Raw genomic sequence first — 17,835 nt, 5'->3', positions numbered from 1 at the left:
AATCTTAATCCTTTGGGTAATTCAAGACTTTGGATTAGGAGGAGACACAAATAGGTCTCTCACAATTCACGGTCCATACATTTCCTGGGCACAAGCACCTTCCACCAGGAGAATTAAAGTGAGAGAAGAAGAAATTACTCTATTTTTTTTCCTTTTATATTACTTTAGCCCTAACTTAATCTGTAAGGGAAGGGGATATATGTGTGCGCTCTTCTTAGGCTGGAGACCTAAATAAGAGAACTCACACACCGCTGTAAAAAAATCAGTCCTGTGACACAAATGCGCTGGCCACAGCCCAGTGTTAACTTTGCACTTCCCCGAGAGAATAAACAAACACCAACATTACAGCGGCTCCCTTTCTTAAAGCCAAATTAACAAACGGGATGCAAACAAACAAATATTTATCTGGAATCCATTACGGTTGATGCACTCAGCCAAGTATTGTCGCCGTTTCCAGGCACGAAGAAACAGGACAACTGTCCATCTCGTCTCCAAAATGAAGGGTGAAACTCTAGAGACTGGGTAGGAATAGGACATCTCTACGGACTCTGCTGGCATGGAAGGAAACTGAAGAAACTGGTCCTAGTTCTCCCTAAACTCATGTCATACGAGCGACCATAGTCTTACCCTTAGGAATTAAAATATATCCAGTCAAGATGTCAGCGGCTGCCTATTCCAGTTACGAGGCGAGAAGGTGTCAGTTAAGAAATCCAAGCAACCCTGTTAGAAATGTCGGATATTCTGGGACAACACTGTAATTCATCCATCATTATGTCTCAAACATAAGGACCTACAACAATGGCTTTAAAATTCTGTATCAACAGTTACAAAATACAGACTCAAGCCATAAAAAAATGGAATTTCTAAGTTTTAAATTTAAAAAGATAAAAATCAAATAGATAAAATAAAATATAAATAAAACAGGTTTTTGCAATAAAGTGCCCAGATTATATCCCTGAAATACCGTAGATCATGCTGCCCTCTTGTGCCAGACATAAAAAATAAAACAAACTCAGGCCGACCAAGGAAAACATGGTTTACACTGCATACAGGAATTCTCTCTTAATGTCTGAATGATCCTCCTTTTGACCTGGGATTTGTGTTACCTGTGTCTTAGATCTGACAGAACAGAGATGGAGGAAGACAGAAGTTGATCAGGGAAGAGACAGGTGCAGCCCACAGCACGGGGACACAGATCACATCCACAAAGCCACACCTCAACTCCAGGTGCAAGCAGAAAGTGCTGGAAATGCTGGGACAGCTGAGAACGCGCAGCTCTTTCATAAACAAACACAACAACATTACCAAAATCCGCAGAGGAGGAAACGGTTGTTTAAAAAAAAAAAAAAAGGGAAGAGAAAAAGAAGAAAACTGGCTTTTGCCCTTCTGAGAAGATATACTAGCTGACTCAAATTTTACCCAAACAGCTTAAGATCGATTGGTTTATGAAAAATCAGTGGATTTTGTGCATTACAGAAGTGCATTACAGATAGTGCATTACAGAAGCAAATAAGGTATATAAACTTCATGCGAGCACATATAGGTTCAAAATGGAGAGAAACTGGCCGTGGAGGTTGAAGAGATGGAATCTTGTCAAAAATTAGAGCTCTGAAGGGGCGCCTGGGTGGCTCAGTGGGTGAAGCCTCTGCCTTCAGCCCAGGTCATGATCCCAGGGTCCTGGGATAGAGCCCCGCATCGGGCTCTCTGCTCAGTGGGGAGCCTGCTTCCCCCTCTCTCTCTGCCTCCATCTCTGCCTGTCTCTCTGCCTACTTGTGATCTCTGTCTGTCAAATAAATAAAAAATCTTTAAAAAAAAATCATATAAAAAAAATTTAGAGCTCTGAAGTGGTGAGTTTGAAGGATCTCCCACTGATGAACACGATGGGAGCGATAATGAGAAGGGAGACAGCACATCTCGGGTGGGAGCACCCGTGAACAAAGGGAAAAAGACATTTCCACAGTCTGGATCAGGGTCACTGAGAATATTCCAGAACAGGTGGAACTGAAAGTGACCCTGGAAGGCAACTCTAGCAGGACACCTGCAAATCCAGGCGAGGCTATGGTGTCGGCAGCCCGTCACCACTCCCAGTCTCGCTGGCTGAAAACTACCCCCGGGGGAAAGTCCTTCCTATACCTTCTCTTTTCCAAACTCCAGGACACTCTCAAGACCATGAGATGGACTGACTTCTTCCTGAGAGGGTGCTCTGAATGACAAAGTACTGAGAAGAAAACGAGGTGCTTCCTGATCTCTCCAAGCTGCTCAGAGGACACTCTGTAACTCGGGGGTGGGGGGGTAGGGGGACCCACGACATCACACGAGCACTTGTAACCATTTCACGTGGATACTTAAAGGAACTTAACAATTGAGCCCCGCCACCCCCTCAACTCTAGAGGAGAATTATTTTTTAATATTATATAACCATTAAAGCACATACCATCAATGATGTCTACTACGAACCATAATTCAAGCCTTTGGCTTGTTCTTCCCCTTAGGTTAAAAACTACAAAAATTGGGATCCTGGGTGGCTCAGTGGGTTGAGCCACTGCCTTCGGCTCAGGTCATGATCTCAGGGTCCCTGGGATTGAGCCCCGCATCAGGCTCTCTGCTCAGCAGGGAGCCTGCTTCCTCCTCTCTCTCTGCCTGCCTCGGCCTACTTGCGCTCTGTCGAATGAATAAATAAAATCTTTAAAAAAAAAAAAAAAAAACCTACAAAAATTTTAACCCTATGGTAAAGTCTACCACTTAAGATATTTTTAATTAAAAAAAATTTTTTTTTACTCTACCACCAAAAAGAATAAATAATTCAGGGTCCCTTAACGTTCTGGGCCAACGAGACCTATCTTTGGAGTCTTTCCTTGGGCTTCTGTTTTCTCGAAGGAATGAGGACCGGCTAACAGATGGGGGAGGGGGGAGGTGGGCAAGGTTAAGAGTGGTGTGCCACTCTAAGATGAGCGACCCTGAAGATTGAGGCTCGGTCCCAAATCCTTGAATAATATATAAATCAGCATGAGGAAAAGCCTGCAGGTCTTGAACGGGAAGAGCCCAGTTAACCATGGCCATGAGAATTCAGAGGCTGTGATAAGAGAGATGCAGCCCCACTTAACCGCTCCAAACTTTATGACTGTAGCTCTCAAAGTAACTGGCAAAGTGGAGCGGCCTCCTGGTGTCCAATTCGTAAGTCCCTGTCTGACGGCAGCCACAACAAGACTGCTCTCTCTTGGGGGCCTGTGCGGGTCATGGTGTCTGTGCTCTGCGAGGGGCCCGGACTAAACAAACATGCGGAATGAACCGCATAGAATGCTTTCCTGGAACAGTCTTATTTAACCCTCATGACAGCCTCGTGAAGCACGAAGGTCAGCTCAGAAATTGCAACCCACCACTTCGTCACTGTAGCTAAGATACCATAGGCACTGACTCTCCGAGGTGCGTGAATGTACTGATCTGCTTTATTCCCACAATATCTTTTTTCTTTAAGATTTTATTTATTTGTAAGATAGAGAGAGTGCACACACGCAAGCAGGGGGAGCGGCAGGCAGGGGGAGCGGCAGGCAGAGGGAGAAGCAGGCTCCCCACCGAGCAGGGAGCCCGACGTGGGACTCGATCCCAGGACCCCAGGATCAAGACCTGAGCCGAAGGCAGGTGCTTAACCAACTGAGTCACCCAGGCGTCCCTTAGTCCCACGGTATCTTGCTAAGGGAGTGTAAGTACACAGCATCCCCATTTCACAGGTAAGAACGCCAAGGCACAGAGAAATTAAGTAACTAGCACGTGAGGATGAACAGAACCACAACCAGCTCTTAGAGTTAGTAGCTGGCACCAAGTCTGAACCCATGCAGCTGGATCCACAGTCCCCACTGATCACTGCAACATTCCGCTTTGAGATTCGCCCGCCCAGCAGCATCGACACGCTTCGGCCGGATCACACAGCTACTGAACAGCCAGCCCACCTCCCTGCCTGGACAAGCCCTGTCAACTGTCCCCTGCAGAAACAAAGCCGCGCTGGGCCTGAACAGAGGGAACACGTGTGGAGGGACTGACTCTTCACAGGAAGCCAGGTCAGGAGGCTGCCTTCAGAAGCAAGACAAGTCAAGGGCCTCGGGCTGGAGGGTCAACCACTAAGGCACTTCCGGGTGCGCTCATGTCAAGGACCTCACTGCTGCCGATCTATGTGCAAAGTGAACGCTCATTTGTTTTCCACAAACACTGGAACAGAAGCTTCTAGGCCCCCCATAGTCAGATTTTGTCTGACAGGAAGCAAACCGTCAGAGGAGCTTTCTGTAGAAAAGGAATCAACACACAAAGCCATTTCTTCCAAGCCTCTCCTCGGTTTCCAGATGCTGAAATGTGGCCAGACACTAACTGTGTCAACAAGGCAGACTGACTGAGGAACTTGGGTAGACGTCTGACTTACCTATTGGGTTTCTATCAAAGAACAACACCGGAGCTCTCAGAATGGACTCGAACATTTTGTTGTGCAGAGTCTGCGAAGAATGAACGAGAACGTAGAATACCAAAAGAGATCTCGCTATGCCGAAAAGGACGGTAGCCACCGTTAAACCTGAAAGAAAGAAACATCGCTCAGAGAACATCTCCTTTCTTCAGCAATGCCAAAGCACGTCTGGCAGTTTAGAAAGATATTGAGTATTTTATTCCATAAAACACCATGGATTCTGTAAGAGTTCAATGCATTTGTAAGATACGTTCGTAAAGAACATAATTTCTTTCTCACTCATTAAAGTGAAACTATATGTAAGAAAAAAAAAATCAGGTGTAAACCACAATTTCAGGCTAGGCTTTCCTAATTCAATTACAAGTTCTATTAAAAACTCAGAAGGAAGAGAGAGAATTATAAAAACTAGTCGATCTGCCCTTCTCCACATTTCGAGTTTTACTATTTACACGTATCATAATCTAAAACTGCGGTACGTTCGGACGCCGGCATGTGAATTAACAGGAAACGCGGCAAATGATGTCCCATCTCTTTGTAGCAAATACCCAGGTGGTTTCTACAGAATATGAAAATACCATATTAAGTGACAAGTAGAAAATCTCTCAACTGAACCGCAAGAAAATACAAATTCTGGGTTCGTGTGAAATCGTCTCAGTGAGTAATAATCTCTCCCGCCAAGTGTTTTATACAAAAACAAGAGGCATCTTTAAATGCACAAAATCATTTAAATTATGGATTTTATTACGGACACAAATGAGTACCTATCCCCTGAACTCCCAACGCTAAACAGACGGCGGTCATTTTTGAGAAAAATACCCCATCAAGTGCACTTTTCCCCTTCAGCGGACACCTCACTGTTGTTTACACTCTCAGAGCTGCTCAAATGCCTCAACTCTGTCCACAGATGTTCTCCCCATTTTCCCGGGCACCCCCCACCCCCCAGCGCCCAGCGTCCATCCCACTTGAATGTGCAGTAAACCGTTCCTTCCTCCCTCCGGGCCCCTCGTGCCTCACCAACGTGGAAGGTAAACTGCTCATGTGTTCAGGGTTTCTTAGCGAGTGCTCAACGAAATAAATACCAAATTTCAGTGAGTAGGTTTTCACAAAGATCACTCGCTCTATCTTTGCAGAAAGCTTGTACGAGCGTTTCCGGTGAGAATATTTAAAATTTTAGATGAGGCTTTTCATTAAAAAGTATGTGATGCCACCTATATTCTAAGCACTCTTGTGAAAACAGAGTGCTGTGTTAATATTAGTCTGGCAAGCCAAATGTTAAATTAATCACACAGTTGGGGACGCGATAACATTGTGATCTCAAGGTAAGAAAGAGAAGGAATCCTAATTCCCAGACACAGGATTTTTCCCTGCTTAGCTTCTCTCTTAAGTAATTAGTGAAGCCCAAGAGAAGAGCAGTGTGGGGTTGGGAGCTTTGCATACCTGCGAGGGAATAATGCTTTTATGTGGGGGAACCTTGCTGCCAGAGGATTTCATCCAAGTTCAATAAAAGCCAGGGGTTTATTCAGACAGAATTGGAACAATCCGAACCACAGGGTGGGGATCCGTTTCTAATCCCCTTGCCCATCCAAATAATGATATAAGATTTAGCTAAAGCAACCCATTAGAATAGACAATAGCCACAAATTTCCAGTGGCTGATTTTCTGAATGCTCAATCCTGGTTTGACTTCCAAAATCCAGTACAGAGCAAATTAAGAGTCTTCATTCAACCTCTTTCTTCTAGTAGATTTTAAAAATAATTATTCTAATTAATTCACAGAGTAAATGCGACTCAGACTCTTAATCTGTTAAGACATTACTGAATTACTCCTGGAAGCCCTAGTTACTCACACAGGCTCATTGTAAGCACCTCAGACTCCCGGATAATAAACCGAATGATTAAACTTTACCTGAATAAATTCCTAAGTACCAGGCAAGATCGACCTTCTCAGTGACATTTTCTGTTCCATTTACCGTGACATTCAGGGCACTTTGTTCATTTGCCCTGTGGGAAACAGGGGGAAAAAAAAATATTCAACTAGAGATGGAATTCAGATAAGTACAAAAAGAAACCAAAAAAGTTAGCCTGAATTTGGGGGACATGATTTATGCTAGAAAAGCGTGCCTTGCCCCGGTTACATCTACCTTATAAAAATCTAACTTTCAGGGGCGCCTGGGTGGCTCAGTCATTAAGCCTTTGCCTTCGGCTCAGGTCATGATCCCAGGGTCCTGGGATTGAGCCCTACTTCGGTCTCCCTGGTCTGCGGGAAGCCTGCTTCTCCCTCTCCCACTCCCCCCGCTTGTGTTCCCTCTCTCACTGTGTATCTCTCTGTCAAATAAATGCATAAAAGCTTTACAAAAAAAAAAAAAACTTTCAGTTCTCAAAACTGTCTGAGGATCCTTCATGGGGAGAGACTATGGGAGGGCCATAGTCCACCAGCAAGAACTTTAGCTTTCTTTCTCTTTGGGGAATCTAAGGGAGGATCAGGATAGGACGCTCAATGAGCCCACTTCTGCCCAGCTCTGTGGGAAGGAGGCTGCCTGACTTTGTGGCCCCGAGCAGGAGACTGGAAGCAACTCACCAGTAGGAGAGCCACCAGTCCTGAAGAACGTAGGTGACCTAGAACAGGGAGGCAAAAAGATGACGCCACTTAGCACCTCAACACTCTCCCTCACCCAAAGGGACCGTCAAAAGGCCCTGGAAAACAGACACGGTTCTTCCAGCTCTGGTCTACGCCAAGCCCAACACCCCAAGGAACACAGCAAGTGAGTGCACGTTACATTTTAAAATCTTTAAAATTTAAAATTTAAAATCTTTAAAAAACATTCTTTTTTTTAAAACCCCTAGAAGCTTTCTGCCATGTCCACTATCACCAGGAAAAGTCAGTTACTCTGTCCCCCAAGATACCACATTTCAAGGCAAATCCAAGTGGACTGCAAAATACAGTAATGAGAGTAAATATAGAGAGCGTAAGTGGGACCAGGCTGAGGCCACAAACAAAATAAATGCCTGCGTTTACCTGAGCTACGACGTTTAACAGAATGAGGAACACAATGACCAGCCAGTGAGCGCCGGCCGCTAGGTAATTCTTGTAGGCCTTAAAACCGACTTTTCCCTCTGAACGACTCTCCTCGGATACAGCAGCCGGTATGTTCTCGTTCTGAGAACGGAAAGGGAGGGATAAAAGGCAGTAAGAGAAAAAATTTTGTATAATGTACCCCCAAACTTCAGAAGCTCCACAGTGCGCCCCGTTGGCAAAGCCAGGAGCAGAGTGGCCCGTCTTCCACGCAGCGAGGGGCGCCAAATGGGGCACGTCCTCAGGGGAAGGGTGTACAAGGATCTCACCAAACTATATGCAGTCATGGTGGGACCCACCCATCCCACTTCTAGGGATCTATGGGCAAAGAGGAAATGTTGTTTGTACGAGGTCATTCACTTCCCTGAAAGGGGAACGTTACGACTTCCAGCACAGGCACAAAGTATTCGATTCACGTATAAATGCAGAAGCTTATTCCACAATAATAAACAAGATGCTGTGGAGCTAACGTATCACCTCAGACTACTGGCGTCCCTCAGGAATGGAAACGCAAAAGATCACAGGAGCTCAAACTATGAGCCAAATACAGAAAACAGTTCAAACAGCAAGAGGTACGGGCATCAGGATACCGGGGAGAGCGCGTGGTCTTTGGTTCCTAAATTTCAGAGAGTGAGTCCTCCCCAGGACTCGTCTGCATCCTTACCAGGATCATCCAGGCTCCTACAATTGGACTGTGCAGGCTTAGATACTGAGGACCACTTATGCATATTTTTAAGGGAGAAGCAGGGCATTTCCGTGTGGCTGTGCAGAGAACAAAGAATGTCCTGTAGGTTCACAGAAGCCAAGGATGTCCTTGGGTGTGTCTGTAGCCCTCTGTGGTCTCAGAGATGGCTGAGATGTGGGTTCTGGAACTTGAAGCCCCCCGACATTCTCCACCCAACACCCAAAGGAGAGCCCTGATCAGGCCTGCTCCCTTCATTGCATTTTAATTTTACCAAGTCCATGGAATAAGGCCTTGGAACTGTAGGATCCACTTTGGGACCAAGGAAGGGGTCATGCGCGGAGAATGAAGACACGTGAGTACGCCGAGAGCCCACAGGACCAGGGCCCGCAGCAAGGGAACTCACCGTCTGGACCTCCTGCACGCCGTCTTTCAGTGAGGGTCTGGACGACTGCTGGGACCAAACGGAAGACTCGGAGAAGCTCCGAGTCCTCAGGACGGGAGATCCTGGAGCAGGACTCTGGTCAGCCTCCTCATTCTCCGTCTTTAAAAGGGAGCCGAAATCCACCCCAGATTTCAGAAACTCCGTGTAAGTCCCCTTCTGTACCATCTTGCCCTAAAATAAAAATAAGAGAATTTGATAGGAGTTCACGTGCCTTTGATAACACTCCTCTAACGCTAATCAAAAAAAGTTAATTGGTCTTAAATTACCATTTTCATAAGAGAATTACCCTTAGGCCTGGAATTCTGTCTGACACATGAGGTGCAACTCGACTGGACACAGAACCGAGCATTCTGTTCTCTGTCAAACCCCGTGGTAGGTGCCCTGGAACCCCGCGTTAGGGATGGAGGTCACGAACTACCACAGGGATTTAAAGAAGTAAAAAGTACAGATATTGGCGGAAATACCAGTACAGGTTTTTTAGACGACATGGAAATGGAGGCAAGTGTCATGTATTTAAAAGAACAAGGTCAAGCCAGGGAGGGAATTCCAGGGAAGAACAAAGCTTGACACTATGTGGTCACCTGTGCATGGCCAGAGTTCCCTATCGACTCTCTGCTGGCCATGGCCACCGTATCACATGCCACAGAGACCAGACACAAGGGAGGTCGTCTTTACAGCTGCCCACAAACTCAGAAAGCTCCCAACTGAGAATTCAATACTCTACCTGCTAAAGTTGTTAACACAGGTGACCATCTGACTGGGGTGACTCTGAGGCCTTGGTTGGGGGGGTTTCTGCCATCACGAGCAAACCAAACCCTAAGCCAGAATCAACACACTCAAATGCATGAAAATTTAAGCTTGGGAAGCGCCAACCACAAGCAGCCAACTAGGCTTTCCGAAATCAAGCAACTCCTTTAAGCTCCAACAAATTAAATAATTTTCCTGAAACCCACGTGACACATGACTGCACAGCTCCCTTCCTTACCAAGTCACAGGAAATAATGCGCAGGTGTCTTCTGTGGGTTCTCAACCCCAGGAAAGAATATGCAGCAGTTCTACTCAGTGGCAAACAAAATCCTGGGCAAAATCTCAGGGTGCCAAACAGAGCAAAGGAGGAAAGGCTCAGGGGACAGCAGGCCAGGGAAAGGGAGGCAGCCTGGGACCCCGGCTGGTACCCTGCCCATCCCGTGCCCGGGCGTGGACCACAGAGAAAGAAACCCAATGAATCTTTTGGGAACCAGTCTGATCCTGGAGAACCAAAAAATTATTCATGATATAGTGTGTGTCTTGTTCCATTTGGGAGGTAAAATTCATATGCCTCATTTAATGAAATTACCACTTCTGACTCAGGAAGTACAGGTGCACAAGGAAACGACTAGGGGTCTAGAGGGAGACGGCAACTCGGTCGGCAGCCCCACACCAGCCATTTCCCGGGGGACGCGAGGACAGCCAGCACTGCTCGGCGGCTAGAGAGGGACCAGATGAACAGCAGGAAGGAATCCAACTCCTCCGGTGGACGAGTACTGAAACCGGCAGTGCGGTCCTCAAAAAATAGCAGTGAGGGGACTGGCTGACCAGCTTGTTCTCCTGCCCCCTGGATCTGTCCTCAATAATCCCGCCCACACTGGGGTTCTACCAGACTCTCTTCTGCCCTCTGTACACGAGACAAAGTGTCTCCAGATCAGGCAGTCAGAGCTTCCTCGTCCCGGAGGGTCGCAGAAGGGCCGACACGGGGAACTGCTTCAAAAGAGGCAGTTTCTGTGCTCTTGCCCTCCTCCATAGAGCAGAGCCTGGTTTGAGGAAGCAAGGCTCGGACCAAGGGCCTGAGGCAGCAGAGCAGAGTTAATGACCGAGGGGCTGAGGCTCTCAGGCAAACACGCCAAGGAGTGAAACATCAAATCACCACCAAGGTCAGAAAATTCTTACTCATTTCCATCGACCCCCCCCCCAACCCCATGCTGGCTGTTGGGGGTTGAATGGTGCCCCCCGCCCAAGAAAATACATTTGAGGCCCAAATAGGATACCTACGGATGGGACCTAATTTAGAAACAGATCTTCGTAGATGGAATGACACTGGGGTCATGCTGGAGTAGGGGGCACCCCAAAGCCAATATGGCGGACGGAGGAGGAGGAGTTCGGACGCAGCAAGCACTGCGTGACTACAGAGCTATAGACCATAGGGCCATGGCTACAAGCCAAGAACAGCAAGGACAGCTGGTGAACACCAGAAGCTGGGAGAGGTAATGAAGGAGAGCAGGACACTGCCGGGGCCTCGGTTCTGGACTGGTAGCCTTCAGAAGGGTGAAGGGGATAACCTTCTGGAGATGAAGCCCCCCACTTTGTGGTGCTTTATGATGGCCGCTCTTGACGCTGACACGCCGCCTGAGCCCACGCATCCTTCTTCTGAACTTTACGGAGACCTCTGCTTCTGCTGTTGGTCCTCCAGCAAACGTCAGGAGGCATCTTTGCAAGCCGTGCCTCAGACCGTATCCCTCCTCTGCTGTGGACTGCCCAGTGGCTTCCAACCCACTACCAGGCCAGCAGCCCACTGCTCCAAGCCCACCTCCCTCACACTCCCCACAGCCTCTGCCTCAGACATGGCTCCCCGGCCGTTCCCCCAGCAGGCCAGGTCAGGTCCTTCCTTAGGGCCCCGCAGCTGGTCCCCCTGCCTCAGCTGCCTCTCCCCTAGGTGACTACCTGGCCGGCACCTTCGTGTCACTCAGGTCCCCTGAGGCACCACATCCCCAGGGAGGCAGTCATGAGGTCAGCCGCCCCTCACCCAACCATCTCTCCCCATACGGATGGAAGCTCCGTGATGGCAGGGACTGGCCTGACTTATTACTGCACAGGCTCTCCCAGTACTGGGCATGCGCAAAGCCCTGTGCTGGGAGACCAGCAACTGACGAGACCCTGGAGAGCACGTCTCCACCAGGGGGGGCCTCAGCGTTCCGGCCACGCCCGCCATCGATGGCGGACACTCTCTGAACACACTGCAGGGGACAAAGAGACACAAACATGTCTTAGTAGCTCGAATTTCCAAATAATACAATTTAATTTACGTCATAGAATAGGAAAACAGAACCTCTCAATAAAATAGCCTCATTATCCTCAATGATTCTGCCAGAATGGCTATAATTTATAACCCTGAGGTAGCAGTTTTATCTGCTTGAGCGTAACAGGGCTCGGAATGCGATAGTTCCATTTCTACATGTCTTTGGATTCATGCTCAAAAGGCAGGAGTATGAGCTCTGGGGAGAGCGGGAGGCAGAAGTAAGGAAGGAGGGGGAGTTTCGCACAAACCCAAGAGGAGACCTGCTGGGAGGTCTCACCTTCGACACACCTGAGTGCTAGCAAGCTCCACCGACTTCTAGAAATTACTTACATCTTTCAATATCAGAATCTGACTTGCAGCTTTTAGGTACTGCAACTGGTGAGTCACTAAGATTGTGATCTTCTCGTGCAAGGTTTGACAAATACACCTATAAATGTAAAAGGTACAGTATGCAGAAACCGCGTTAATGGGGGTGCTCCAAACGGGAAAACACACATTCTGAAAACACAATGACACAAAGACAGCACAGGAGTCAAAGATCTGTGGCATAAGCACCAGCTCAAATACAAATCAAATACAAATAAATGTCAATCAATGAACCCAACCAGGTCCCCACATCTATCAGCAGCAAACTCGAGTCTAGCTCTGCTAAGAGATTCTAAAAAGCAGTCCAGCAAAGGAGTCACCAAGTGCTAAGGGTACTCCCCCACCAACTGAAACTCAACAATTATTTATTATTTCATGATGGAAAACGATTGAGCAATACTGAGATTCCAAACCTGACTAAGCGAAAATACGAGTTATTTCATCCCTGTATAGGAATGGGAGAAGGAGGGATCTATGTCATACAAAAATGTTTACTGTTTTGTCTCCTAGGTGATTAGGACTTATGATGGATATATATATACCAGCCAAAAGAAAATCCGAACTCCTCAGTAACCTTCACCAAAGTGCGTTTTCTTCTTCTTCTGAGATTTTTTCTGCGGGACAGAGAGTGGGAGCAAGAGGAGGGACGGGGAGAGCAAGAGAGGGAGAAGCCCTACGCAGACTCCCTGCCGAGGGCAGAGCCTGCCGCAGGGCTCGAACCCAGAACTGGGCATCCTGTCCTGAGCCAAAAGCAAATGCTTACCAGACTGAGCCACCCAAGCACCTTCAAAGTACATTTTCTAGACACTTCTTCCCAGATACTATTAGAAGACAAACGCTGGCATGGCCTCACTTAGGGTCTACAATGTCCCCACGGTCCCATGCTGGGAGCACATCGCCTTTCACTAGGACGAAAACCTGCCCAATAGGAGTATGAAAGAAGAGAATCCAAATGGCCCAAATCGTAGTGGAAATCACCCCATGGCTCCAAGGACACGCCAGTTCTCTCAGTACTCAGGTGTTTTTCTACAGTAACCCCTCAAACTGCTCATTCTAAATGTAGACCCCTAGGAGCTCTACTCCACCACGGTCTGCATCCTCTCCAGCTAAGTGGGCGGCCCAGGTGGGGGCCCCCTGACCACAGGCGGGGCCCCAGGGACACGCTCTGGGCCCCCGAACCCTTGCAGAGAAAATCTCAGCAACGTGGGCCACTCTACCTGCATATGGAGGTCAGATGGAGAGTTCTAGAAGCACCCAGACTGAAGTTCAAAGCCTGACAAGGTCAGGGAGCTACCAGACCTCTGTGAACCTCGGTTCCTTCATCTCAAAATACGGCTGCTGACAACGCACAGGGCATGTTGTGGGAAGAGCACCATTCCGCTCGGTGAACAGTCTGCTCACCCTCTTCCGTAACCACAAGGGACCCTTTGCTTTGGACTCAGGACAGCAAAGTCCTACGGGGACCCTTCTGAGAGTGGACCTGAGATCAGAAGACCCCAGGCTGTAAACACAAATACTATTACCCCATTCTTTGTGTCCAGAAGCACGGTATCCCTTTTGGGGGGGTCCCGGTGTGGCTTTGCATCCTAAGTTTGCTGACCGAGCAAACCCCTCTTCCAGCTTAGCACTAAAGCATTTAACGGAATTGTTTCTCCTTAATTCAAAATTCCATGCCAGGGTATAGTCCCTGACGGGGTATTAACCGAATCTGATGGGTCTCTATGTCCAAGCTGGGCTACTGGGAAAGTTTTACAATATTTTCCTCCTGACACCCACCACAGAGAAAGGAATATAATTACAATGATGCCATTAGGTGACGGCTTTAAATTTTTTCTAAATTATGCTTTTTAATCAACATCCCCAGGAAAATATTCTATTTGCCAAATTTTTAAGAGTAAAAAATCCCAAGTCATGCCATTAAAAAAGGAGAGAGAGCGATTCAGTAAGAAGTTATTGAAGGGCGGTGTTGAGAGGAGCCATGTGCCGAGGTAGAGGGGTACCAGTAAGAGTCACTACCCTCCTTCACCCCGTCGACAGAGGTGAGCTGCAGCCACTGATCGAAGCGTGGAGGACACAGCCACAGGACAAGAAAACAGAGAATGCCCTGCACGGTGTGGAGGGAGGCACATTCAACAAATACAGAAAACGTACTCCCAGGGAGGGATGTGTGCCATGAAGACAAAGCAAGGTGACGGCTGCGATCTGGAAGGTAAGGGACACAGGGACAGTGAGACTATCTGGGTGGAGCGTCCCTGCAGGGAGGTACAACAGGGGCGGCATCTCTGGGGACAGAAACCACCTGCACCCAGTGCCTTCGTGCACTCACTATGGAGTGGGTGGACCGGGGCGGGGGGGGTGGCGGGGTAGGGGATGACTCACCAGGGACCAAGTAAAGGACACTACGGGCTGGGAGAAGACACAAGGGCACATGGCAGATGTGTGCGAACAGGGGATGCGGCAGACGGCAAAGGACCTTGGTCAGCATTTGAGGCCAGCGGAACGGCACCCGCACGTGAAGGCCTGGGACAACGAAGGCGAACAGAGCAGGGACAGCATGGGGCGATCCCATCAGGACAGACTCAAAGGACTGATTATCCAGGACATGCGGGTGTGGGGGGGGCAGGGGGGCTTTCTAAAATACGACAAGCTCCACCGCTAGAACAGCTTAGACCAAAACCCGATCACCCAAGGGCCTCTGAACCCCCCCTCCCCACCGCATGAGACAGGACCCACGTCAATGTTTACAACGTACCGTCGTGAAACTCGCAAACCTTAATGACCTTGGATATATATATTCACGACCGAAGTAAACCGTTAATGGCGAGTAGAAGTGTAATTCATTCACTTTTAATACAAAACACTTCACATTACTGAGCTCAACACAACCGCCATCTTTCATAGCATATTGTTTGGTCCAATTTTCTAGCTCGTTGAGAACATTCTCCAGCTGCTGCTGAGTGATTTCCTAAATTGCATTCGTGCTCCCTGCCCTACGTTTCCCCAAAGAACGTGGTTCTGATTAGCAAACAACAATTTTAACAAGCTCGCTTCTATCAAGTGTATATCCAAAGCCATTAAACAGGAAAGGTGCGAGAGGACTTTATATAAATACTTCCCACGTTCAAAGAAGAACTTGGGGGAGCTTGTGATAAGCACACTGATCCCCGCAAAGGAGAACGCCTTCTTCTTTCCTCCCAAGTGACACAAACGCAATGGCCAGTGGAATGTGTTCTCGGAGTGATGGAGAACTGGTGTGGACCCACCCAGGATGGGGTGACACACAATCGTGACCTCAGGGTGAGGCTCCAGGGGGAGGGAGGCTGGGCTGTTCCGCACACCCCCGAGGGTGTGGGGCAGGGAGTCTCTGTCACAGCGCTGGGCCCTGTCACTGAATTCAGTCACAAGCCACAGGACACCTCCCTAAAGGAGAACTCATCAAGTTGGGACCAGGACGGGAAGGGAAGAAGGGGGTCAGATCAGAGAGCTGGAGGCCACAGCAAGTGTTAGGGCTTGCCTGTCCGCGTTCTGAACGACTCACGACTGCCATATGCTTTTTCTTTAAATTGTGGTAAAATTTGTATAACAGTTACCGTTTCAACCACTTTTAAGTCTGTATTCTCAGTGGTGGCGTTGTGGACACTCGCCCTGCTGTGCAACCGTCACCACCATCCACCTCCAGAACTTGCCGTCATCCCGGATCTAAGCATTTCATACATTCGCATTCAGCGGGGAGGAACGGGGTAGCATGTTAGGAACCCCACTGAGGAGACACTGAGCCCCAGGCTCCTTGCATCCGGAATTCAGAGCTGCCCCACACGGCTAACTCTGCTAAAATCTCTTTACTTGGCTACTGAGGACTTTGAATTGTGTCTCCCCACCCCACAACCCCAAAATTCACATGTTGATGCCTTAACCCACTGTACTTTAGAATTCAGTGACAGGACATCTTTTTTTTTCTTTTTTCTTTTAGTGACAGGACATCTAAAGAGGCAATTAAATTTAAAAAATGAGGCTTTGATGGTGAGCCTTTACCCAATCTGACCTGCATCCTTAGAAGAGATTAGGATATCAGGAGATGGGGCGTCCGGATGGCTCAGCCGGTTAAGCACCTGACTCTCGATTTCAGCTCAGGTCACAGTCTTGGGGGTCATGAGACTGAGCCCCACTTTGGGTTCCGGGCCCAGTGGGGAGTCTGCTTGAGATTTCCTCCCTCTGCCTCTCCCCTAAATCATATGTACACATGGTCTCTCCCAAATAAATAAATCTTTAAAAAAAAAAAAGGGGGGGGGCGGGTCCTAAGGAGAAAGCCACGAGGGGTGCACAGGCACAGAGGGGAGACCATGTGAGGACAGAGTATGAAGGTGGCCATCAGCCAGCCAGGGAGAGAGGTCTCGGGCCAACACCCTTGTCTAGACTTTCAGCCTCCAGACTTGGGAGAAACTCTCTTTCTCTGGCTTTAGTCCTCCGTTGTAAGTGGAGATGTTTTGGGCAACATGATTTGCAAGAACATCTACCTCGGTGCACACATCAGGGCTTCAGGAAGTGCATGCAAAGCGCTCACTGGCTTTGACGAGGTGAACGACAGTAAGGTAAGTGCAGTAGACACGGAGGCCATCTGAGCAAGAGCGAGCTCACGATGCTTCCAAATAGGGCAGCGTAGACTCCACATAGACGGGCCACGTGTTAGCTTACGCTCTGTGCAGAAAAGGTTCAGAGCTGTTCTGTTTCAGTCGGGTGGTGACGAACCAAGAGCCATCAAAACCAAACTCCAGAGACGCCAAGTGAGAGTCAGAAGGGGAGCTCGATTCTAGATATCTGGTTTCAAGTTCAAGTTAACCCTGTGGGGGTCTTATGTAGTGATTCTAGTAAGAACCCAGGAGCCACATTGTGATATGGAATAAGACATTTTTTAAACACTAGGCTTCACCAGGTGTTTCCTGACCTACAGGGTCATTAGCACAAACCAGCGAGGCCACTCCACAGGAGCGCGACACGGGCATTTCTAAGGTGCCACCAGCAAAAATGATAAAGGAAAAGAACCAGGAGCCAAGGGTCATGTTCCCGAGTCCCGTTCTTCCATACAAAAAGTGCACATCTGCTTTCTTAGCCCATCAACAGTGTCTTGGTTATCGAGGGCAAGGGGACACCTGCCATCCAATTCTGTCTTTTTTTTTTTTTTTGAAGATCTTATTTATTTGACAAACAGAAATCACAAGTAGGCAGAGAAGCAGGCAGAGAGAGGAGGAGACAGGCTCCCTGCCGAGCAGAGAGCCCTATGCAGGACTCGATCCCAGGACCCTGAGATCATGACCTGAGCTGAAGGCAGAGGCTTAACCCACTGAGTCACCCAGGTGCCCCCACTTCTTCACCCCCTAAGGCCTGTCCTCCACTCCCGCCACACGCAGCGAGCACCATCTGGGCCTTCCTTTTATTCTCTAAAGATGTCTCTGAAATGGATCTTCCGCGGAAGGAAGGGAGAAGAAGGAGGGACACCACAGCAGAACAAGCGAGTCTTCAAAGCACCCCGGCTTCCCTAAGCCCTCTTCCCCAAACTCCACGGGACGGCTCGAAAGCAGCAAGGACAAACACGGACCAACTCACAGTTCGAACAAGTGCCGGCCAACTTCTGCGTCCACTGCACTGAGAGGATCGTCCAGGAGGTAGATGTCTGCGTCCTGATACACTGCTCTAGAAAACAGAAGAGGACGTGGGCCAGGAGAACACTCCAGGCTCCCGGGATCCCGTCTCCCAGTCGTGGTGGCCTTCAA

The 17,835-nt window shown here is 48.5% G+C and overlaps 1 protein-coding gene across 2 annotated transcripts in view; it reads right to left on the bottom strand.

Moving 5' to 3' along the window:
- Nucleotides 1–17,835, bottom strand: part of ABCC4 (ATP binding cassette subfamily C member 4) — a 247,332-nt gene that overhangs the window by 126,845 nt on the left and 102,652 nt on the right. For both annotated transcript variants that reach the window (XM_045070905.1, XM_045070906.1), the window contains exons 13-19: nucleotides 17,669–17,755; nucleotides 12,032–12,128; nucleotides 8,611–8,820; nucleotides 7,466–7,606; nucleotides 7,028–7,065; nucleotides 6,356–6,450; nucleotides 4,412–4,558 (exon numbers count right to left, since the gene is read on the bottom strand). In XM_045070905.1, the coding sequence (XP_044926840.1) occupies nucleotides 4,412–4,558; nucleotides 6,356–6,450; nucleotides 7,028–7,065; nucleotides 7,466–7,606; nucleotides 8,611–8,820; nucleotides 12,032–12,128; nucleotides 17,669–17,755 (815 nt within the window). The remainder of the gene's footprint in view (nucleotides 1–4,411; nucleotides 4,559–6,355; nucleotides 6,451–7,027; nucleotides 7,066–7,465; nucleotides 7,607–8,610; nucleotides 8,821–12,031; nucleotides 12,129–17,668; nucleotides 17,756–17,835) is intronic.

Source organism: Mustela putorius, unplaced genomic scaffold, assembly GCF_011764305.1.
Source record: "Mustela putorius furo isolate JIRA1106 unplaced genomic scaffold, ASM1176430v1.1 tig00003974_pilon_pilon_pilon, whole genome shotgun sequence".
Taxonomy (NCBI): domain Eukaryota; kingdom Metazoa; phylum Chordata; class Mammalia; order Carnivora; family Mustelidae; genus Mustela; species Mustela putorius.
Note: the sequence above shows the minus strand (reverse complement) of the source record. Positions and strands in the feature narration are given on the sequence as shown.